The 21273-nt window shown below is 51.7% G+C and overlaps 8 protein-coding genes across 8 annotated transcripts; 5 read left to right on the forward strand and 3 right to left on the reverse strand.

The window, feature by feature from the left end:
• Positions 1–1148: 1148 nt before the first annotated feature.
• BU25DRAFT_421526 (catalase) lies at positions 1149–3419 on the forward strand (the record flags this gene model as incomplete). Its single annotated transcript, XM_033708094.1, has 2 exons — positions 1149–1379; positions 1428–3419. The coding sequence occupies 2 exons, from the start codon at positions 1149–1151 to the stop codon at positions 3417–3419; spliced, it is 2223 nt and encodes a 740-aa protein (XP_033561709.1).
• A 287-nt stretch (positions 3420–3706) lies between these two features.
• BU25DRAFT_340998 (uncharacterized protein) lies at positions 3707–4474 on the forward strand (the record flags this gene model as incomplete). Its single annotated transcript, XM_033702837.1, has 2 exons — positions 3707–4170; positions 4234–4474. The coding sequence occupies 2 exons, from the start codon at positions 3707–3709 to the stop codon at positions 4472–4474; spliced, it is 705 nt and encodes a 234-aa protein (XP_033561710.1).
• Positions 4475–4938: 464 nt separating this feature from the next.
• Positions 4939–5742, reverse strand: BU25DRAFT_458420 (uncharacterized protein; the record flags this gene model as incomplete). Its single annotated transcript, XM_033710203.1, has 1 exon — positions 4939–5742. One exon carries the CDS (start codon positions 5740–5742, stop codon positions 4939–4941), a length of 804 nt encoding a protein of 267 aa, XP_033561711.1.
• Positions 5743–6663: 921 nt separating this feature from the next.
• On the reverse strand, positions 6664–9050 carry BU25DRAFT_392640 (uncharacterized protein). Its single transcript, XM_033704665.1, has 3 exons — positions 8305–9050; positions 8029–8242; positions 6664–7978 (listed from the first exon to the last, which is right to left on the reverse strand). Exons 1-3 carry the CDS (start codon positions 8633–8635, stop codon positions 6949–6951), a joined length of 1575 nt encoding a protein of 524 aa, XP_033561712.1. The 5' UTR covers positions 8636–9050; the 3' UTR covers positions 6664–6948.
• Positions 9051–10483: 1433 nt separating this feature from the next.
• On the forward strand, positions 10484–12792 carry BU25DRAFT_421530 (HET-domain-containing protein; the record flags this gene model as incomplete). Its single annotated transcript, XM_033708095.1, has 2 exons — positions 10484–10859; positions 10982–12792. The coding sequence occupies 2 exons, from the start codon at positions 10484–10486 to the stop codon at positions 12790–12792; spliced, it is 2187 nt and encodes a 728-aa protein (XP_033561713.1).
• A 965-nt stretch (positions 12793–13757) lies between these two features.
• BU25DRAFT_410682 (uncharacterized protein) lies at positions 13758–14851 on the forward strand. The gene is made up of 2 exons (XM_033706361.1): positions 13758–13992; positions 14241–14851. Exons 1-2 carry the CDS (start codon positions 13895–13897, stop codon positions 14419–14421), a joined length of 279 nt encoding a protein of 92 aa, XP_033561714.1. The 5' UTR covers positions 13758–13894; the 3' UTR covers positions 14422–14851.
• Positions 14852–14892: 41 nt separating this feature from the next.
• On the reverse strand, positions 14893–16305 carry BU25DRAFT_49456 (uncharacterized protein). Its single transcript, XM_033711787.1, has 3 exons — positions 15343–16305; positions 15041–15280; positions 14893–14987 (listed from the first exon to the last, which is right to left on the reverse strand). Exons 1-2 carry the CDS (start codon positions 16129–16131, stop codon positions 15056–15058), a joined length of 1014 nt encoding a protein of 337 aa, XP_033561715.1. The 5' UTR covers positions 16132–16305; the 3' UTR covers positions 14893–14987; positions 15041–15055.
• Positions 16306–18882: 2577 nt separating this feature from the next.
• Positions 18883–20898, forward strand: BU25DRAFT_491167 (GPI-anchored wall transfer protein 1; the record flags this gene model as incomplete). Its single annotated transcript, XM_033711542.1, has 2 exons — positions 18883–18981; positions 19038–20898. 2 exons carry the CDS (start codon positions 18883–18885, stop codon positions 20412–20414), a joined length of 1476 nt encoding a protein of 491 aa, XP_033561716.1. The 3' UTR covers positions 20415–20898.
• Between the last annotated feature and the right edge of the window lie 375 nt (positions 20899–21273).

A 21273-nucleotide genomic window follows, 5' to 3' on the forward strand; every position in this document is an offset into this window, starting at 1 on the left:
CGCACGTATAGGCCACACACGCTCTGGTTTCGTAGAGATCAGGTGATTGAAGACGAAGCGAGGCGCTCATGGCTGACGGACCACGCGGTAGGAGAAAATATGCCCACCGCCAAAAGTCCTTCACAACAGCACCCTTAGGCTGCAACAGCCCTGCTTGAATTAAAGAAGTAAACAAGCTAGATTGTAGAGGATTACACTGGCTTTCCTCTTCAAGAAAAAGTAAACCTTAATGTTTTGTTATTATTATAATATTATAGTCGTGCAACAGGAGGCAAGGTGTTGGTGTTCGCAGTTTTAGTAAGGGAAAGTAGCTGTTCGCGGTGGGCTTATTTTCCCGCACCGCGTGTGGACCTCTTCAACGGCCATCGTGAGGATTGGTTGCGCTACTGCTAGCAAGCCAGCCACCGATTGGACAGGAGTTTTGACAACAGCGACCTCGGAAGATGCCACGTGCTGCTTCAACCGCTTTCCCAGTTTCACTTGCTGTATGACACCTGTATGCGCGACCGTTGCGCTCTCCCAACAGACATAAAAAGTCACTCCACAAGCGGCAGTGGGTAGCGTTTAGATTCTGCCGACTTTCTTATCTGCTGTTTACGCGTGCAGAGGAGCTCGAGCGGGGCAAACTACACGGGCGTTCCCGTTTAGGTCTTGACGTCAGTTTCACCTCTCGAATTGACACATCAGCGTGGCTGCAGCGCACGCCAGCCTGTCACGATGAAGCCATTTGCGCAGAATCCGGAGAAAGCTTGATCTGGTGGAGCTCAGCGATTTTTCAGCATGGGGAATCCAGATTCCAATCAGACACGCAGCATGGTAATACTGTAATGGCTATGGCCATGTCGGCGTCGTTCGGCAGTCAGATCAACACGCGATTCTTTGCAATTCTACCAGATGCGCGATAGTCTTAATATCATCAAAGCTCCTATTGGATGTATGAAGCTATCCGCTCCGTTGTGCGTTGCAGAAACGCGGCTTATGAGGTCGAAGCAGCGGGAGGTTGGCCGGTAGTTCCATCGAAAAACGTCGTTATGACGTTGGTAAACACATCACTTCCATGCGCGCCACTATCCTTATAATGAACTCCCCATTGGACTCTCAGAGCCCATCTCTCCTCGGACCGCATCTACGATCTCTGGAATATCACAATGGCATCAGAAATCCTCGGAAACGTTTCAGAAAAGGTCAAGAACATGGCTGGTGAGCAGAACAAGAAGATTGCTCAATTGAGCGCAAACACCAAGGATGTCCACGACGGGAGCCACAGAATAACAAGTGACTACGGTGTCAAGCAGAATGACACCGACCACTGGCTTGCAGCCACCAGCGAGGACAAGCAGGGTCCCCAGCTCCTGGAGGATCCCTTTGGTCGCGAGAAGGTACATTCAGCACTCCCACTACGTGTGGCAAGAGGCTAACATTCACAGATCCACCGCTTCGACCACGAGCGCATCCCCGAGCGAGTCGTCCACGCCCGAGGCGCCGGCGCCTTTGGAAAGTTCACTCTGAACGAGTCCGCCGCAGATGTCAGTAAGGCTGGTATCCTGACCGACACCTCTCGCGAGACCCCGGTCTTCCTTCGATTCTCCACCGTCCTCGGTAGCCGTGGTTCAGCAGACACTGTCCGCGACGTTCGTGGATTCGCCGTCAAGTTCTACACTGAGGAGGGTAACTGGGACATTGTTGGCAACAACATTCCTGTCTTCTTCATCCAGGATGCTATGAAGTTCCCTGATGTCATCCACGCTGGCAAGCCTGAGCCTGACAGCGAGATCCCTCAGGCCCAGTCTGCTCACAACAACTTTTGGGACTTCCAGTACCTCCACCCCGAGACTACCCACATGCACTTCTGGGCCATGTCTGACCGAGCCATTCCTCGGTCCTACCGTATGATGCAGGGTTTCGGTGTCAACACTTACACACTTGTGAACGACAAGGGCGAGAGGCACTTTGTCAAGTTCCACTTCACCCCCGAGCTTGGTGTTCACAGTTTCGTCTGGGATGAGGCTCTCAAGATTGCCGGACAGGACCCTGACTTCCACCGCAAGGATCTGTGGCAAGCCATCGAGGCTGGCTCGTACCCCAAGTGGAAGTTTGGTATCCAGACCCTCAAGGAGGGCGAGGAAGATCAGTTCGACTTCGACATTCTCGACGCTACCAAGATCTGGCCTGAGGAGTTGGTCCCTATCCGATACATCGGTCAGCTTGAGCTCAACAGGAACCCCGACGAGTACTTCACACAGACTGAACAGGTTGCTTTCTGCACGTCGCACGTTGTTCCTGGTATTGGCTTTAGTGACGATCCGCTTCTGCAGGGCCGTAACTTCTCTTACCACGACACTCAGCTTTCACGTCTGGGAGTCAACTGGCAGGAGCTGCCTATCAACAAGCCTGTCTGCCCTGTCATGAACTTCAACCGCGACGGTGCTATGCGCCACACCATCACAAAGGGCAAGGTCAACTACTGGCCCAACCGCTTCGAGACTGTGCCTCCTGCCAAGGAGGAAGAGGGTGCTTATATTGACTACCCTGCCAAAGTTGCGGGTATCAAGCAGCGTCTTCACAGCAAGAAGTTCAAGGAGCACAAGAACCAGGCCGAGCTGTTCTACAACTCCATGTCCGAGCCAGAGAAGAGCCACATCAAGGCTGCTTTCGCTTTCGAGCTTGACCACTGCGACGACCCTGTTGTCTACAAGCGCATGGTTGAGCGTATTGTAGAGATCGACCTTGAGCTTGCTCAGGGCGTTGCTGAGATGGTTGGTGCCGACATTCCCCAGGAGGCAACTCGCCAGAAGCACAACAAGAAGGCCAAGGGTCTATCGCAGATGGACTTCTTGCCCACCACACCTACCATTGCCACACGCATGGTTGCCATCTTGATCGCAGACGGTTACGACAAGGTCGCATACAATGGCATCAAGGCTGCCTTGACTGCACAGGGTGCTTTGCCATTCACCATCAGCCCAAGGAGGAACAAGATCTTCGCTGACGGCGAGGACAAGAGCGGTGACGGTATTGTCGCTGACCACCACCTCGAGGGTCAGCGCTCGACCATGTACGACAGTGTCTTCATCCCCGGTGGTGAGAAGTCCGTCGCCACTCTCAGCAAAAGCGGTCGCGCTATCCATTGGGTCCGTGAGGCTTTCGGTCACCTGAAGGCCATCGGTGCTACTGGCGAGGGTGTTGCCTTCGTCAAGCAGTGCGTCGAGCTTCCTGAGATGGAGTTCTCTACCAGCACAGACGTTAAGAACAGCTACGGTGTTGTCACAGCTGCCAAGGTCTCGCCTGATGGCTTCAAGGAGGCTATCAAGATTGCTAAGGAGGCGGCTGACTTTGTTGGTCAGTACACATACGCTATCTCGTGCCACAAGAACTTTGAGCGTGAGATTGCTGGCTTGAGCACTATGGTTGCGTATTAAGCGGAGGATACCCCAGACATGACATTGCCTGCCTACACATAAGTAATGATATAATGAAATTCATGTTAGACATCATTTGTTCCATTCTTGCCATCGTCCCAGTCAATAATACTACTCTTTTCTAGCCTAGCGAACTCACCACTGCAGATATCACTTTCACATACGGCTCTCTCACCTGTCTGTAACTTCACCTTGCTCTCCGAAATCAACCAACGAACTATATAAGGCCTGTTAGACCACATCACCGTCCCCATACTCACCCCATCTTCTCTGCAAGCTGCTCAACCATGGCTTCAACCGCACCACAAGACTTCGGCACTCCGTTCCTCCTCGAGGAGTACATGCTTGTCACTCCACTAGTCACTCCAGACTCCCCACCTCTCTGCGCCGTCTGCCACACCCCCACCTCGCCCGTCCGTTGCAGCACCTGCAAGACGATCCACTACTGCTCTTCCACCTACCAGACGCTCGACTGGCCGTCGCACAAACTGCTCTGCAAACATTTCTCATACTCCTCACGTCTAAATCCGTCATATCGCCGCGCCCTCTACCTTCCAGACACGTCCTCTAAACCTCGATTCATATGGCTGCAGTACAGCGACGATGGGCTTCCTCGAGAAGTGATGAAGTGCTTCCTAGGCACGCATGCGGCGACGGTGAAGACAATCGCGTTCCACAACCGCTACCTACCATACTGGATACGGATCTCGTATGACAGCAATCCGAATGGGCACACACTGACAGAAAACAAGTGCTTGAAGCGGCTGCTTGAAGATGTGTCTGAGGCTGCGAGTGTAGCGAGATCCTCGAGCAGAACAAAGGCCTCGATATGGCGTGGCCCGTTGGTCGTAGTCACTTACAGTGCAAAGGACGGCTTGAGTAAGCCGGCGCTGGATATCGATACAAGTGTGCTGGGCCCGGTGGTGGGGTACTTGAGGTTCAGGAATGAGTATAAGCGACCGGTGTTTGTGAAGCAGCCGCAGGAGTGGTGGGCGGAGGGGAGTGGGAAAAGATTCTGGGAGCGGAGGCACAGTGAGATATTGCGCGGAGGATGAATGAGGGGAGTTTACTATAGGGTTCAGGGCTGGATTTCGCAGGTAGATTGGTGTGAAGCCGTCGGTAAGTGTAGGGCTTAGATAACTGAGGTATCTGCAAGGAATGTCATCTTCTAGGGGATCAGACATAGTTTGGAGAGTAAACCTCCGCGGCTCAACTCAATAGGTTTTGATGTTTTGAGCCTGCGAGGCATCATAAATAAATGCTACTGGCAGTCTTGAGCTACCTGGTCATACAAATTTTACGTTCTCTTCTAACGAAACACCTATGGCTTTTCCTTCCTCGCACTACTCGACTCTGTACGCTCCCACCCCGTTAGCACATCCTCACTCAAATCCAGCCCCTACTTCTCGAGCCAGCACCTCCAGAACCAGCCATTACACTCGTCTTTTGCTGCATGCACTTTGACTTCGTGATGATCCTTACCGCCCTGATGAGCTTCTCGGACGCACCTCCAGGGGAATCAATGGACCGTATTTTCGCTTAAAGAGCATGTACCAATCCAGAAATAGGTTTTCGTTACCCAGAGAAAGGTCTTTGTGCGCTGTTTCGAAGGCCAGACCGACTCTAAAGTCACAGTCGCTGTGAGAAACCTGGTGACTGTGTACTCCACATCTCTTCCATCAGCGGTCATCGCGTTGTCGCATTTGTACGTTTCCGGGACCAGTCCGGGGGACTGATGGTTCGCAGCTCTCCCAATGGCAGTGACGACTTCCAAAACAGGCACATCATCAAACACTTCCATGTGCACCACTAGATCCATAGACCAGTCCTTGCATGGCTGTGTGTCGAATTGCACCCTGAACGTGCAAGTGTCAGACGTTTTGGTGAGGATGGTAACCGAGACTGGTTTGGATTGAGGCAAGATAGCCGAGAGAATAACATTGTCAGGTACGAGATCTTGACCCATTGTTCGGTTGTTTAGATGTTGAAGGATGAAGAAGACTGCAAGCTGTGAGTAGTATTCGAATGTGTGAACAAAAGTTGGAGATTTGTCCTTCCGACGCTCGCCCTCCTCTCTGCTCATGACAACGAACGGTTCTTTGGAATGTTTGGAAGGGATGTGCGTCAAGAAAGCGCCGGCAAGGAAGGCTCCAAACAGTATAGAAGTGCCGGCATATGAAGCAATGGAGTTGAAAGCGCACAGGACCAGGATCATCAGCGTGATGTTGGACAGATGGTCGAACTTCGCAAATCTGCGCTCAATATACTTCCGGAATACAGGCGCGAAAACATACTTGGTAAGGACGAGTGTGAGGATTGCCATCGCGGCAGAAGCAACGATGGTCGTCCAATGAGCCAGCCGAGATTGACGTTACCACTAGACAGGCTGCCTAGGTCGTGGGTCGCGCTGCTCATGACTAGACCTGTGACATCGTCAATGACCGCAGCGCTGACTAGCACAGCTCCGACACGTGTTTGGCTGGGGTCTATGCTCTTCGACGCACTTGCAGTTATAGCGAATGTAATTCCTAAGCTAGTTGCGCTCAAGGCAGCTCCGATGATTAAGGTTTCCACCGCACCATAGCTGAAGCCCAGGTAAAACAGGAGGTAGCCAAAACCGATGGGGCAGATCACACCAGTTGCTGCACCCAGTTGCTGCACCGAGTATTGATAGTGTGAAGTTGTTTTTGAGGAGGCCCATACGGGTTGTCAGACCGCCCTCAAAGATAATGAGGGCAAGTACAATGTACCCAAAATATAGGAACGTCTCTTGCCAAACATAGTGAAGGATGTTTGCAAGTGTCCCACCATATATAATACCGACTATGATAGGTCCGATGAAGCCAGCTCGAGTCACTTTCGAAGATATGCATTCGGCAAGTCTCAGGAATGTGAAGAATGAAAGGAGAGTTAGGATGTCCACAACGGGGAATGATGTCAGTCTGACCCAGCCTGCTGTCGTGCGTATTGAATGGACACACTTGTAGGTTCATGGTATTGAAGGAATGGCGCTGTGCCACCAGCCGAAGAAGCTATACTACAAAAGTCGTGGTTGCAATTTTGGTCTTGTCACTGCTTATTACTTTTTGACAAGCCACTCGGCAGACTTGAGGTCGCATTGTAAGTTTTGTACGAGAATCTCTGGAACACAGTGTCGAATGAAGAGACAGGAGTGACCACGCACGACGTCATGTTTGTGCTTAGCGCTAGTTAAGCGTTGGGTCTCAACCACAACACCATGCGCATGCTATGGCCACTATCTCTGGGCACAATGTTGTTCTTGGCCGACTGCTCTCAACAACTTCAACACACACAGCACTGGAACTTGGGACTCATCTTGCGCTATTGCACTGCAGATAGAGCTCGGATTGCTCGAGCCTCACAAAGAAAGCAGAGACCGCAACTTTCGCCGTTCGCCAAGAATCATCTCTTGACGGTGCCTTGGCACGAATACTTTTGTTCAAGTTGGCGTCCACAAGTGCTTCTCGCTGAGCTTGACACTGCTCGACAGCAATCATCTGAAAGGTCTTCAATACTCTGGAAACTCATGGTCCACCGTCTCTTTCCAGGCCCGCAGGCCACCTCGTATATCCCCGATGAACCTCTTGCCGCCATAATCGAGACCCAGCTCTTTCATCTTCTTTACCGTCATCTGTGAATCATTTCCCAGTCGACACACCACGAAGATTGGTTTGTCTGGTTGTTGCCTTAAATTTTGTACCCAAAGTGGCTCCTCGATTCCCATTGAGTCGTAGTTGCCGTTGCTGGTGTTGGTACGGGTTGCAGAGACCGCAGAGAACGGCACGTTGCGGCTTCCATCGATGTTGCAAAGCTCATACTGGACGCTCTCCCTAGTGTCAACGAGGATGTGGCTGTCCCTGCTCGACACAGTGCCTGTGAATGGGTTCACTCCGGAGCGGAGCTTCGCGTAGTTCGCAGCAGATATGCGTTCTTGTGGATTGAGTGCATCGATTGGATTGATACTTCCGCAGAACTGTACGTAGTCCAAGCTTCCCGAGTTTAGTGCTTCAGATGTGACTGCTGCCTGCGCCGAGCACGCTGCACATTTTGGCTTCCGTGTACGTAAGCGTATTGACCGGAACATGGGATTTGAGTATGCTGAGAACAGCAGTAAAGTAGGTGGCTCTGTCGGTGGTGACGTTGTTGTGTTAGGCTTCTGAGTTAGAACTTTGATAGCCTCGCAAGCTTGAAGCACACCCATGACACCTACAACAGGCCCTAGAATACCTCCATCTCCGCAGGACACGACCGATTCTGGCGGTGGCGGCTTAGGAAATATGCATCGGTAGCAAGGCCCTCCTTGCGCGTCACCTGCTGGCAGGGGTGGGTTGTTTAGTACCATGAGTTGGCCGTCGATACGCAGCGCTGATGCTGAAACAAGCGTCTTACCAAGCAGGACGCAAGTGTCTGAGATGAGATATCGTGATACTGGGTTATCTGTGCAGTCGAGAACAAGATCGTAGTCCCTGAAAGCTTCAATGGCAATGTCTGGGGTAAGACGGGCTGTGTGAGGCACAAGCTTGACATTTGGATTGAGGCTGAGTATACGTCAGTGTCTCGAATGTAGGACCCTTGGACGTATACTGACGAGCTCAGCGCGACCATAGCACTTTCCACTTTGGTCATGCCTACTCTTGCAGTGGAATGAAGTATTTGGCGATGCAGGTTGGACTCCTCGACGACGTCTCCGTCTATCAGTCCCAGGATACCAACTCCTGCTCCCGCCAAGTAAGCTGCAGCTGGACATCCTAGACCGCCCATGCCCACGATGAGCACTTTGGCTTTCCTCAACTTGAGCTGCCCTGTAATTTGATGCATTAGCTTCAATAACGACCGACCAAAATTCTCAACAGTGCGAGCTTACCCTGCAACCCAATCTCAGGCATTATCAGTTGCCTTCCATACCTCTTGTATTCGTGTGGCTCGAGCGGCCATCTTCTTTCTTCAGCTGTGCTATTGTCTGCTGAAGGCTCCTGGTCCAAGATCGCAAATATCTCTGATCGGAAATCATCTGGGACCCCAAAATTCATGTCATGGTCCAAAGGGTCGTTGGAAAGCTTTGGTTTCTGACGCAGAACCTTCTCTTGTTGCTGTTGGTTGTGTTCTGCTTTTGCTAGCTGCTGTCGTAGATCCTGTAATGCGGCTTCATGATGCCCTATTTGTTGCCGTAACGATTCTATTATTTGGGTCATCATGCGTCTTGTGAATGTGCTTAAGTAGGAGACGATCTCGTTTCTGGTTGGTGAGGGGTTGGGAACACTATCGATAACGGTGGCGCTAGACTGACTCGCGTGCTCCAGCACTCTCAACCTTCAGTTTCGCTTACAAGAGATTCTGATCGATTGCCCCATGTGTGCGAGTCAGCTCTTGAGCGTGAATACATCTAATAACTTATAAGAGCTCAAGCATGTGCAAAGTCAACAATGGTCAAATGTCCAACGCGAGGCATCGACCCAAGGTCTCCGAGTCAGAGGTAGACATGAAGACGTCATGGAGCTCCCTTAACTCCAAGGCCATGCTCTGTATACACGTACTCTGCTGGCCATCTCACAAACACTCGATGAGCAAATGCGTCATCAAAGATTTGTACGCTTGCGCCGCTCTTTAGACTAGTTTATTGTGACGACACGCTCGTGACTGTTGTTGGCCGGGCATGCCCGCCTTCACTATGTATCGAAGACGGTCAATGGTCTACAGAAAGACAGGTGTAGTATGAACAGCCACCGTGGGGCTTGACACACGGCTCGTATGCAAGTCATCGCACTCCGTGCGACAGGGTGCCGTCATTTAGATTGCGTGACTGGCACAGTTTTTGGTCGCCATGGTAAGCACTTGAACGGAATCAGTCTTTTTGATACTACAGTCAAACACTCATTTGAGATGAACCAATATGCTGAAAATAAGATCTGACGACAAGGTCTAGTAGCTCAACCTAACACGCCCATAGCAGCCGTTGAAAATGAGTACGGAGAGACATGGCATTCGGGATACGGCATGTCGAACCCTGGCGCTAGGTCTGGGGTGCCTCGTGAGAGCTGCAAGTCAGAGATGGTCTGAGGCCAACATCAAATTCGCTATCTTTTGACCAATAGCAATTTTGCACGGTCCCAAGTTCGCGTTACTTGCATGCGTTTGGTGCTTTTGTCCTAGTGATCCAGCCACAAGGCTGCGTGCGGAACACTATGGCTCCCCACACAATGTCCGAAGGGAACAATTTCTTCGTTTTGATAATTCTGCTGGGCGGCGCGCTTTGCGCCTAGATCTCAGACCCAGCTAAGTTGGAACTTTGAAAGTAAGAGGATGAGATAGAGAACTTGATGAGAAAAAGGCAAACTGATGGACCAGCTGAAGGTTAGAGAGCTGTGATTATCACACGTAAGAATCCGGAAGGCTGGAATCATCTGCCCAGGCTTGCGGGAGATTGACAGACAGAGTGGGCCTCAGGCACACATCTTCGATACGAAAGTTCGATTGTTTCTCTTGGGTCAGATCCAAAGGAAGAATACTAGACACGCGTCAGTCTGCAGTGGAATTCGACATCCACGTCTCGGCCCCCAATCTTCGATTCGGTAGCCAGGCCGTAGCGGAAGACCCCGCTAAGTGCTTGCTTTCTCCACGTTTCAAGCCTCTGTATGGTCGACGTCCAGCTCTGCAAAACTTGCTCGAGACCGAGCAGCCGAAACAAAGCTCAACGTAGCGGGACAGGCGTGAGCGCGCAGGAGGGCGTTCCGTTGGCGCAAGTGTGGAAAGGGCAGTGGAGGAGCTGATACCTGTCACAAGCTCATGTGGGTCTGGACGCTTCCTACCGTCTAAACTGCCGTTCTTGGGACGCGCTCATATCTCTGCTAGTAACATGTGGCTAAGGGGCTCAAGGCAGGGCAGGATTAAATATTAATATATGTCGCAGTCAGATGGCAGGCGTACAAAACTCGCGATACCCCGCGCCTCTGCTGCAACCAAACAACCAACTACCCCTCCGCAAACCTTACCACCCTGGATACGACATACATTGACGGCACTACATTTCTTTTGTCAAGCTCGCGATGATGGTTTGCGCGACCTGCAAAGGCTTGCAAAAGCATCTGAAGACTCTTGATGGTGTTCAAAAGACAGAGACAGGCGCATTGCAGTTGGTGGATGCTTCACTACTGGACATACGTGCAAGTGCCACTGGCTGTCGCGCGTGTGCTCTGCTCCTCCAAGGTATCCTGCTGCATCATGACCGATTCAAAAACGTGAAGGAAAGCGACACCCGAATCACAGCAGAATCGTTCGAATCAGTTCAAGGACGCAACTCCCAAGACCACCTCTCGGTCGAGGCTCGATGGAAGGAGCAACACGACGATGATGAGCAGGAAAATGACGAGCACGGGCACGCAGGCTGGCCAAATCTAAAGCTCGAGTTCTTCACAGATGAGGGTAGGTTTCCGCTCCAACCCACGGGCATTACGTGCCCGTTAGATTATTGTTAAGTTGTCCGAAGGCGTGCCGATCACTCGTACATCAGGCTTAGTAAGAACGTGTATGGCTGACGCTCGCAGATGGTCAATCATCGTTCTCAGCGATTGGGCAAGGACGTCAGATCTCAAGCCAACCTCTGCAAGATGCAGGTCTCTCAACAGTGCGGAATCTGCTCAAGACCTGCCTCTCGAGTCACTCGAAATGTCGACGACCCAAGTCCACCACGCTACCGAAAAGAGTCCTAGATGTATTAGGGAACGACTCGAAAAGCGTACGTCTGCATGAATCCTACTTCAACAAGGATGAGAATAGATACGAATATGGAGAATACATTGCGTTGAGCCATGTATGGGGCGTGGCAAAGGGTCTACCAAAGACGACAACCAGGACAATACAGTCGTACAAGAAGGGTATTCCATGGACGACTTTACCAAGAGCTTTGCAGGAAGCGGTTGTGCTAACGAGGACACTGGGATTTCGCTGGCTTTGGATCGATGCTCTGTGTCTCATCCAGGACGATACTCCCTCCAAACTCGAGGAATCAATGACCATGGACCAAATCTTCGGAAATGCCTTTTTGACTATCGCTGCGACTTCTGCAACAGACAGCAGCAGTCACCCACTGTTTCCCGCTCAGGTGCAGCCTTTCAAGATCCAAGCGACTGACAGCAAAGGTTCTGCTTTCAAGATCTACGTCAGGGAACAACCGAGCCATTACAGCTTCAAGGCACCGTTCGATGAAGGTGCACATATGAACGAGTGGGAGCTACCATTCAATATCTCTGAGGATTCCAATCAGGATACCCCGTTGCTGAAACGGGCCTGGGCATTTACTGAGCGCCTACTTTCACCACGGTTACTACACTTCACAAAAAGCGAGATGATTCTCGAATGCCGAGAAGGATACCAGTGCGAGTGCGGAAGGATCGCCGACTCAACTTTCGATTCGCGTGCTACCGACTCGATTAAGCAGGAGTTTGCACGTATAATTGCTGAGACGAACAGGCGTCCATCATTTGACGGAAGCGTACACGATCAGCCAAATGGCATCGAGAGCGTCACCTCTCAACTCGCCTCTACGACTCTCACCAACGGAGCGAAGAACATCTCTCAGAAACGAGAAGAAGCGCTCCAGCTCTGGAGTTACATCATCACCGAGTTCACAGCCCGGAATATCACCTATGATTCGGACAGATTGCTGGCCATAGCTAGCATTGCAAATCAACTGTCACCTGCTCTTCATTCTGGCTACGTAGCAGGCCAGTGGACGTTCAGTACGATGGGATTGCTCTGGTATCCAAATGACAGCACCAGATGCCGGCGGTCCAAATCTTCAACTGGACACAATGTACCGAGCTGGTCTTGGGCATCGATCGAAGGTTCTCCGATTTTCTTTGACACTGCGTCAGCCATGGACCTGGCATGTCGAGTTTCCTTCGCATCATCAGACGGAGACGTCGCGAGCTGGTTGCCGCTATCTGGAAACATCATCGAGCTGTCAGCAGCCATGGCGACAGATGTGACGTTCAGCTCCACAGGATCAGCAGACAGTCCTTCGTACCTACTCTCCAAGAACGGCATTGTGGTCGACTTCACACCAGACATCATACCACCGAGAGGCGATGACTCCTTGCGCAATGGTGAGAAACTCGTATGCGTACTGGTGAGCATGACATATCGATCTTCGATCATTGGTCTGGTCTTGCAACGATCAAACAATAGCGACGTCTATCGCCGCGTTGGTCGACTAGAGTGCTACGAATGCTCGAGAGAAGGCAACGATGAGGAGATGAGCGAGGATGCGGAAGCACTCTTTGAGCACTGGTTCCCCAACATCCAAGATATGTCACAGCTCGACAACTACCCATTGCAGCGATTTGCTGTCGTGTAGACACATTTCATTCTGGGATTTTATGCATTTCAGAAGAGTATAGATGCCGCAGCGCGGCCAGCATTCGCTTGTTACGACTCCCGATACCCTTTCACGTCAGCGCACGATTTGTTTTAGTATCTTCTATGACAGGCTTCTTGAAAAAAAAAGGAAAACTCTAAGACAGCAACATCATCATTGGTTCAGGAGAAGGTTTCCTGCATAACAAGCACGTACACCTTGATCATTAGCCAAGAGTGCCTAAATCTACCAAACTCAAGTCCAGCACCCGCAATAGGCGCGCTCCAAGCCTCGCTCCGCTGAACCAAGTGCACCATTGCATATGGAAGGTCTAATGCTCAGGTATACCAATGACTAGATAGCCATAGTGACTTCACTGCGGAGGAAAGTCCGAGCCATCAAGCCATCATCTTGTTCAACAATGCCAAGACTGTACACCAGTGTCTAGGATAGTCGAGAGCCAGGGAAATGCGCATCGAGAGAAGTGCTAATGCAGGATTCCGCACTGTATTCACTTTGAAGTCGCCGACCCCGTTGCTAGCTGGAACGAGCAAATGCTTCTTGCAAGGACAGCTCACATCACAAGCCAGTCCATAATAGCTGTCCAACTATCACAGTGAATGAGACCCGATCTGTAAACACAGATGCTACACTGTAGGGTAGGCGTGAGGACTCTATCAAAGCCTACGATCGGACAGTTTTCAGTCATTTTTTGTGAAGGTTGTGCCTATAAACGGCCTTGAGAGACTCGCCACTAGTCGTCAGTGAGCTGGAGGTTGACTTCACAGCTGTTCAATCCAACGACGTCTTCAACACCAATTTACAACCCCTAATGTCTTGTATATGATTACCCTCTCCAATCTTGAATGTATTCGAGGCTGTGTCCACGTTCCTGCGTTCATGCTCGCTGATGCACATGGGCATTGTGCACGGGCCACCCATGCCCCAAGCTCCACCCAAATCTTCGGAGCGCGACATCATCGCTCAGATCCATCTTGCGCGCATCAACAACACCACACTTTCACACGACCACGATCATCACTAGTGAATCCGCCACCAGTCGAACAGCCTCGTCACCGGGTTCCAATAACGAATATACGAGATGTCTTTCCTCTTCGGCGGCCGCCCCCAGCTCTCGTCTGAGCAGAAGATCGCAGCAGCAGAGGCTGAGATCGATATGGTCTCTGATATGTACAGCCGGTATGCACCCTCTTGCACATTCTGCTCTTGCACATTCTCCTCTTGCACATTCTCCTCTTGCACATTCTCCTCTTGCACATTCTCCTCTTGCACATTCTCCTCTTGCACATTCTCTTGTTCAATGCCTTGCTACATACTTCCTCAATCGCACCCTCGGCTGTCTCAACTATACAACCATCTCTACGACCGTTCAACTCCGGTCTTCAACCATTATCGACTGAGCACTAGGCTAATTCGATGTTGTACAGTCTCCTGAAGTCCTGCTCCGCAAAATGCATCGACACATCGTACCGCGAAGCCGACCTGAACAAGGGCGAGTCCGTGTGCCTCGACCGCTGCGTATCCAAGTTCTTCGAGGTCAACGTCAAGGTCAGCGAGAAAATGCAGGGCGAGGCACAGGGCAAGCAGGGCTTCCCCGGTGGCATGTAAAGTAGGATAACAATTCTGAAAAGGAGGACGGGGGATGATGTGAGTAGAGATGGAGAAGGAGGACGAGAGGATCGAAAAGAAGCGATGGGCAGCGAAGACTGGTCGCAAAGGATCTACACTCTATCTTCAACTCGGCGCACTGCATTACGATATCGATCACGGTTTGGATGTGGGCTTGTACAATATGTATATCATATGGGTCACTTGGCGCGGGTAGCATGGAATGGAGCAATTTGCATTGCATACGTGTATTGCTTCGTTGCGAGGCAATGGAAGCTAGGATAATGCAAGACAACGCTTTTGTGTTGTAACTCTGGCGAAGTACCAAGATGCAAGCTTTAGTCCGTCCCAAGGCCTGCATTGCAATTCCACAGATGTGCAAAGCCGGCCAAAATTGCAATCAGTGGCGGTAACTTTTTGCTCTTGCCCAGCTGCTCAATGCTTACAAACCCTCCCCAGATCTCCCAAACAAATCAATCGTACATTTCAATCGTTGCAATATCATCCGTCATGACAAGCCATCAGGCTAGCAGGACGCAGGGTGAAGCCCAAGCTTCCATCTGACACTACGACAATCAGCAAGGTTCCTCCTGCAACGCAGATTTTCGATAAAACCTACGCTCCAATGCAGGTCTCAATTTCCCGTGGTCTCAGAAAGCTTGATGATGCCAGCCGCCACAATCAACTGCTTGATCGCTAGCATCGTCTCGTCATCGAAGCTAGACTCACACAGCTTCTCCAGCCGCTTCAGCTCGATACCCGCACGATCAGCATTCAGCTCTGCATCGCGCGCATGTTTCCTGGCTAGCTCAGCGCTCAGTTTTGCCTCCTTGGAGCACTCGACGGCATGTAAGACAGCCTAGGTCTGGTCAGTACAAGTTCACGAAGCACAATGGAATGAACATGGAGAGTGAGACAGACCTCTGCAATTTCGAGGCCTCGGAGACGGTCCGGAGAGCTCTCTTTCATGGACGTCACACGGTCGAGGATCTTGTGGACCACAGTCGCAGTGTTGTAGTGAGCAATATGCGTAGGTCGTGAAGCAGTCTCTGCTGAACCAGACTCGAGGGCAGACAGCGTGGCCTGACGATCGGTCTCTTTGTCTAATGCCTCGACACTGTCTGGGAAGACCACGGACTCTTGCTTAACTTCTGGCTTGACCTCAGATGGCTTTGCTAAGCTAACCTTGGAGAAGTTGGTAGAGTTCCTGATGCGCTGAGCCAGGGCACTTCCGGCGGCAGAAGAGCGCTTCGAATCTTGATTCCTGGCCGGCTGCGATGTAGCTTTGGGGTCGTGTCTGTGGAAGATGTTCCGGAAGCTGCGTTTAGCTTTGATTCTCAGAGCAGTGTCTGTTGCATCCTGCTCAACAACCTGGGTCTCCTTGCTGGAGTTGTCATTAAGGATAGAGTCAAGATCTCGCGTCGCCGACTCTGTCGCTCCCAACCTGGATGGACCTGGTCGGCGCGCACCAGCTTGCGATGGGATCGATCGTGTGAGATTAGATGAGGCGGAGCTCGGCGAACGGGTCGAGGAAGCGGACGCTCGGTTCTTAAAGCGCTCAGCTGAAAGCAGTGACGGGCTAGTCGTACTGCGCGTAACATCTGACTTCTTCAAGGTGAAGGTTGCAGATTTGGGTAGCATCCAGGTCATGGGCAGGCGCTTTCGAGTTGCCGACTGAGGAGTATCAGTATCCGTGCCGAGCGCCTGCATAGCCTTCTGCGAGGCCCCGTTCTGGAGTGTGGTCGAGTAGTTGGCGGTTCCCTGGGTATCGCATTAGCGTCGCTGAAACCGGTTCACGTACATGACATACGTAGCTGTGCTTTTGAGGCTCATTTGCCATCTGTGGTGTTGCATCCGACTTGGTCTGTGACAAAGACGTCTTCCGTGAAGCTTCGAATGAGCTGCGAACATCTGCTTGAGCCGATTCCAACGCTTCCTGGCTCTTTGCGACCTCCATCGGTGCCGGCGTGACTGGCGAAGTAGACTTCTTGGAAAGATCCCCTGTGCTCGGTTTTCGAGGTGGCTGCATGGACCTGATGGGTGTGATCTTGACAGGCTTGCTTTCAATGGTCTCTGTCTCTGTCGATGACGGCGTTGGTGTACGCGAATTGGTACTGGGAGTCATCTTGACGAGGACCTGCTTGGATACTCGCCCAGCCAAGGTGCCGAGGGAGCGCTCCTGTGGTGTCTTTCCGAGCACATGCTCTGGCAAGGCTGGAACTGCAGGGATAGAATCAGCTCGACCCAGTAGGACTGCATCTGCATCTGCAGAAATCCTTAAGGTAGGGCCTGAATCTGGGTTAGACGAGTGCCATGAGAGACGCTTGACTCGGACGGGGCCTTCATAGTTGACTTCTGCCTCATCATCAAGAGACGACCCAGCAGCCAAGCTCCATGTGGAAACACTATCGATCGAGCCGTAGTGAGACTGTGTTGTAATTGCGCCGTCGAAGGATGCAGGCTCGAAATCCTCCGGCTCAGCAATAAGATGTTGCTGATCTTTGTTAGGGTCTTCATCGGTCGCCTGCTCCCTGGTGACGTGGTCAACTGTAGCTGCAAGCACTGGCCACCTGGTAGAACCTGGTTTGACAGGTCGGGACGAAGCAGACGTAGGCTGTGTAAAGAACTCATCTGGTGTAGTGTCCGGCAAGGGCAGAGAACTACGCTTGGAGCTGATGCGGGGTGGGATGATCACGGCTGGCGAAGTTTGCTGCTTGCGAGTGAGCGGACTGTCGATTGCTACTTCGGTGTTGGTGGAGAATGCGTGGAAGGACTTTGCATATGGATTCATAGAGCTGAAGGCGCGGGGCTCTGTCATTTGCCTGAACTTCTCGTGCTTTAAATCATCCTCTTCGGGAGACGGGTTGCTTTTCTGGGGTGGCGTGCGGTTGTTGACCGAGACAAGTGTAGCAACCCGGCTCTTTAGTACAGGTATGCCATTGCGTCGAAGCGCTGAGCCTTCGGACACGCTGCGCTGTGGAAGTCCATCGCTTGCTAAGTTGGCGGGAGGTTTTGATGAGGAGACATTCTCAGGTCGTAGAATAGGCCATTCTTCTTCTGTTGGCGTGCCTGCCTCGGCGTCGACGAGCGTGCGCTGGGCTTTGGGCGGACTCGCTGGGTTCACGAACTGCGCGATAGGTGGACTAGGTAGCGGCTTGTTGCAGCTCAGTGGAGGGGTAGTTCTGATAGAGTTCTGTGGAGTTAGCGTAGTCTCTCCATAAACAGGGTTGTTGACATACTGAGCTAGGAGGCGCGGCGATAGCAGTCGGCTTGTGCCCACCTCGAGCTCGCGGTAAGCTTGTGCGCGGCGTCGCAGGCCTGCTGCCATATGTGTAGCTCTTGGAGAATGCACTCTGTGCCGGCGTCGACTTGCGCGGGAGCTTGGACGCAGGCGTGGGTGACATGACAGTCTTGGACGTTGTAGGCATGGCTGTGGAGCAGGGTGACCCAGTTGTGCTCACAGAGAAGGGACTGCGACGACCTGTACTGCCAGACTGCTGAAATTTAGGTGGACTAGGAATCTTCGAACTCTCTTTGGTGGGCTTGAAGCCAGGCTGTCGCGGGTTGGCGTCGATATCGACAAGAGGTGTCGACATCGTGGAGCTTGTTGCCTGCCTCCAGGTGGTAGTATGAAATAGGTCGGATGGTATGGATAAGTCGTGGAAGTAACGGCGACGTGCCGTTTGTTGTTGGCGGCAACGCGGGGTGGGGCGGCGCGTCTGCGCGTATGACGGTGACAGTGAAGGTGAATGTCAGAGCTTGGCGGAGCCATCGAACACAAACAATACGAAAGGCTAATAAAGAGACTACCGTTGCATGTCCAGCTGCTAGCAACGTTCTCATATTGTGGAAGTAAATCATTCGATAGTACCAATGGCCATACTGTTGTGGATGGAGAGGCAGGAGCGACCTAAATCTTTCTTTACTCCTGAAGTACCTACCTGTTTCTGTGTGTCAAAATCTCATGATGACCATTTGTAAGTGTTTGGTGAAGAAAAGCTCGTACACACTTTAGACTTTGCAAACAGCATGTATGTGAGAGGAGCGGCTGCTGGAGAATCTTCACAACTCGCCAGTACACGTATCTAACTGTTTTAAGCACCTTTTGACTAGCTCTTAACTTTCGTGTGGTCCCGCAACAAGGTAAGTTTCTACATCGGCGTGTGTTCATTGTTCTAATAACTCGAGAGTAGGCAAGCTGCAACACCGATCAGGTCTTTCTTGTCCATGAGTTGGTACTAAAACTCCTATCTAAAATGCGGAATATTCTGGCAGGATGAGAGAGCGTGGTCGATATTATCAAAAGGATTGAATGTGAAGGTTTAGGCAGAGGAGAAGGCAATGACGTGAAATTTGAGGAAGGAGCTTGGGCCAGCAACTTCAGGCCACTTAACGCGTCGAGCTCCACGCCGACCACCTCGACATCACAACGCGCAATTGGCGTCTATGAGCCAGGAAACAATGCCGGAGAAGACATACAAAGAGATGAAGGAGGCGTGGGTGACGGGTCACACCGGAAGCTCTGTCGCCGAAGTGAATAGCGTCTCCCTCGCAATGCCTGTACCGTACACGTTCTGCAACTCGCCCTGAAGGACTCAACTGACCGCATTCGATAGTTGAGCATCCTGCTGTGGTCTGTATTACAACAACGACTTCGACTATTCATCCCGTACACGTCAGCCGCCTGCTTCGTCGACTTCCTCCTCAATTGCGCCGCAACACTCTGCGCAACGACCATCTACTCCTCGTCGCCATGGGCCCTGAATTTCCTGCTGCTACTACCAGTAGTTGGCCTACTTATCCTCGAACAACCAGCTACAGCCAAACGAGACGTACCACGGCCGCTGAAGAAGGACAAGCCCGCAGAGACGAAGCTCGATGCTCTACCGGTGAAGCCTTTCATCACACATTATAGGGGTGCTATGATGGTCATGACATGTGTTGCGATCCTGGCTGTGGACTTTCCCATCTTTCCACGGCGCTTTGCGAAGGTCGAGAACTGGGGTACATCGTTGATGGACATGGGTGTAGGATCATTCGTTTTCACAGCCGGTGTGGTCTCTGCTCGATCAGCATTGAAGGAGGGTTCTGGCAGGAGGCCACCGCTATCGAAACGCTTGATCACGTCCTTCAGACATGCTATACCACTGCTGGTCCTCGGCACGATCCGTTTCATCTCTGTCAAAGGTCTCGATTATGCTGAGCATGTCACAGAATACGGAGTGCACTGGAACTTTTTCTTTACTCTCGGCTTTCTGCCCCCTTTTGCCGCTCTGCTGCAAATCATTTTCGACCTGGTACCTTCTTACACCGTGCTCTCCTGTGTCCTCGCAGGTCTGTATGAGCTGGCTCTTGACAACACATCACTCGGTGCTTTCATCCTAACTGCACCACGCACAGACCTGCTGTCCAAGAACCGCGAAGGTATCTTCTCGTTCGTTGGCTATCTTGCTATCTTCCTCGCTGGTCAATCTCTGGGTTTGTCTGCGCTGCCCAGACAGCAGCCACTATCCAAAGGTGCCTCGGCTATGACAAAGTTACGCCAAACGACACTCGGGCGACTCGCCCTCACTTCTGTCATGTGGACAGCTTTCTTCTACTTCTCGACTAGCTACTATGGTCTTGGGCTCTCCGTATCTCGACGCCTTGCCAACCTCCCCTACTTCTTATGGGTGTCCTCCTTCAACAGCTACCAGATCACGATCGTCTGCGCCATCGAAAGTGTTCTATTTCCAAACCTTTACAGGGCTTCCACAAAGGAAGAAGAAGTCCGGAGAACCAGAGACGCCACAAGCACTGTGCTGTATGCTTTCAATCGCAATGGTCTTGCAGTTTTCCTGGTTGCTAATCTGTTGACTGGCCTTGTCAATATGACGATACCGACCCTCCACATAGGCGTCCTGCAGTCGATGGCGGTACTTGTGGCATACATCGCTACTGTGACTGGACTCGCTGTGGGCTTGGACCGTAACAACGTGTCGATCAAACTGTAAAGGCCTTGTTCAAGAGCGATTGTGGCTTCTAGTGCTCTACTCCAATCGATGACTGGCTCGACGTTGCCTTCCTCTAGAATCTCCTCATAGGCTGCCACCCATCTGTTCATCAGGTATACAACCTCTCCAGGGAACCTCGCACTAAATCCGTCTTTCAACAGTCGTCAGGTCTCCTATGCGCTGGTATGCTAGCGATTGTTCAACGCCACTTCTAGCGTCTGGTCTTGGAACTTGTCTGGATCTCCAGATCACGATGGGGCGGTCGAGTCGGCGAGCTGGACGGTAATTCTCCATCCATTCGATCTGCGCCATACGCAATATCAGAATTACAAAGTCTGTAGCGACTGAGCTGTATCTCCCAGGTCCAACAGCGAATCTGGCCTAAACCGGCGTCTTGGCCACATCACTACATCTGAACTCCTAGCAATCTTCAAGAACCTGCCCTCCACTGCTATGTCGTAGTGTACGCCTGCGAAGAGCCCAGACGGCCGTATTTTCAACCATGCTGGAAGGATTTGGCCAGTCAATGTTATCAAGTCTCGGGTTGTGGTGCTACCTGCCTTGATCTGCAAATGTCCCAAGACAGCATGGACGGATTTTGCAACAACACGAGGTGGATAGCCATCATAGGATACCTGTGCTCCTGTTGAAGCCGATGACAAAGTCGGAAGGTAGGGGAGTGGAAGCGGCCTTGCTTGCGGCAGAACGTGTGAGTCAAGAAATCAGAGTAGACCCTCTACAAGGCTGTTCTGCCAAAGGCCAAGGACCCATGCCTCTCCTGCAGCTTTTTCAAGTGCTCGACGCACCCACGGATGGCGGGTACTCGATCTTCCACTCTTGTCAATTGCAACGCTGAATA

This window comes from Macroventuria anomochaeta (genome assembly GCF_010093625.1).
Source record: "Macroventuria anomochaeta strain CBS 525.71 unplaced genomic scaffold BU25scaffold_16, whole genome shotgun sequence".
Classification (NCBI taxonomy): Eukaryota; Fungi; Ascomycota; class Dothideomycetes; order Pleosporales; family Didymellaceae; genus Macroventuria; species Macroventuria anomochaeta.

Coding starts and splice junctions, on each gene's coding strand:
- BU25DRAFT_392640 (XM_033704665.1), bottom strand. CDS start 8,635: ATGATGACCCAAATAATAGAATCGTTACGGCAACAAATAGGGCATCAT. Junction 8,243..8,304: donor GCCTGAGATTGGGTTGCAGG/GTAAGCTCGCAC, acceptor ATCAAATTACAG/GGCAGCTCAAGTTGAGGAAA. Junction 7,979..8,028: donor GCTATGGTCGCGCTGAGCTC/GTCAGTATACGT, acceptor ACGTATACTCAG/CCTCAATCCAAATGTCAAGC.
- BU25DRAFT_410682 (XM_033706361.1), top strand. CDS start 13,895: ATGTCTTTCCTCTTCGGCGGCCGCCCCCAGCTCTCGTCTGAGCAGAAG. Junction 13,993..14,240: donor GTCTCTGATATGTACAGCCG/GTATGCACCCTC, acceptor GATGTTGTACAG/TCTCCTGAAGTCCTGCTCCG.
- BU25DRAFT_49456 (XM_033711787.1), bottom strand. CDS start 16,131: ATGCAGGCGCTCGGCACGGATACTGATACTCCTCAGTCGGCAACTCGA. Junction 15,281..15,342: donor GAGGCCTCGAAATTGCAGAG/GTCTGTCTCACT, acceptor GACCAGACCTAG/GCTGTCTTACATGCCGTCGA.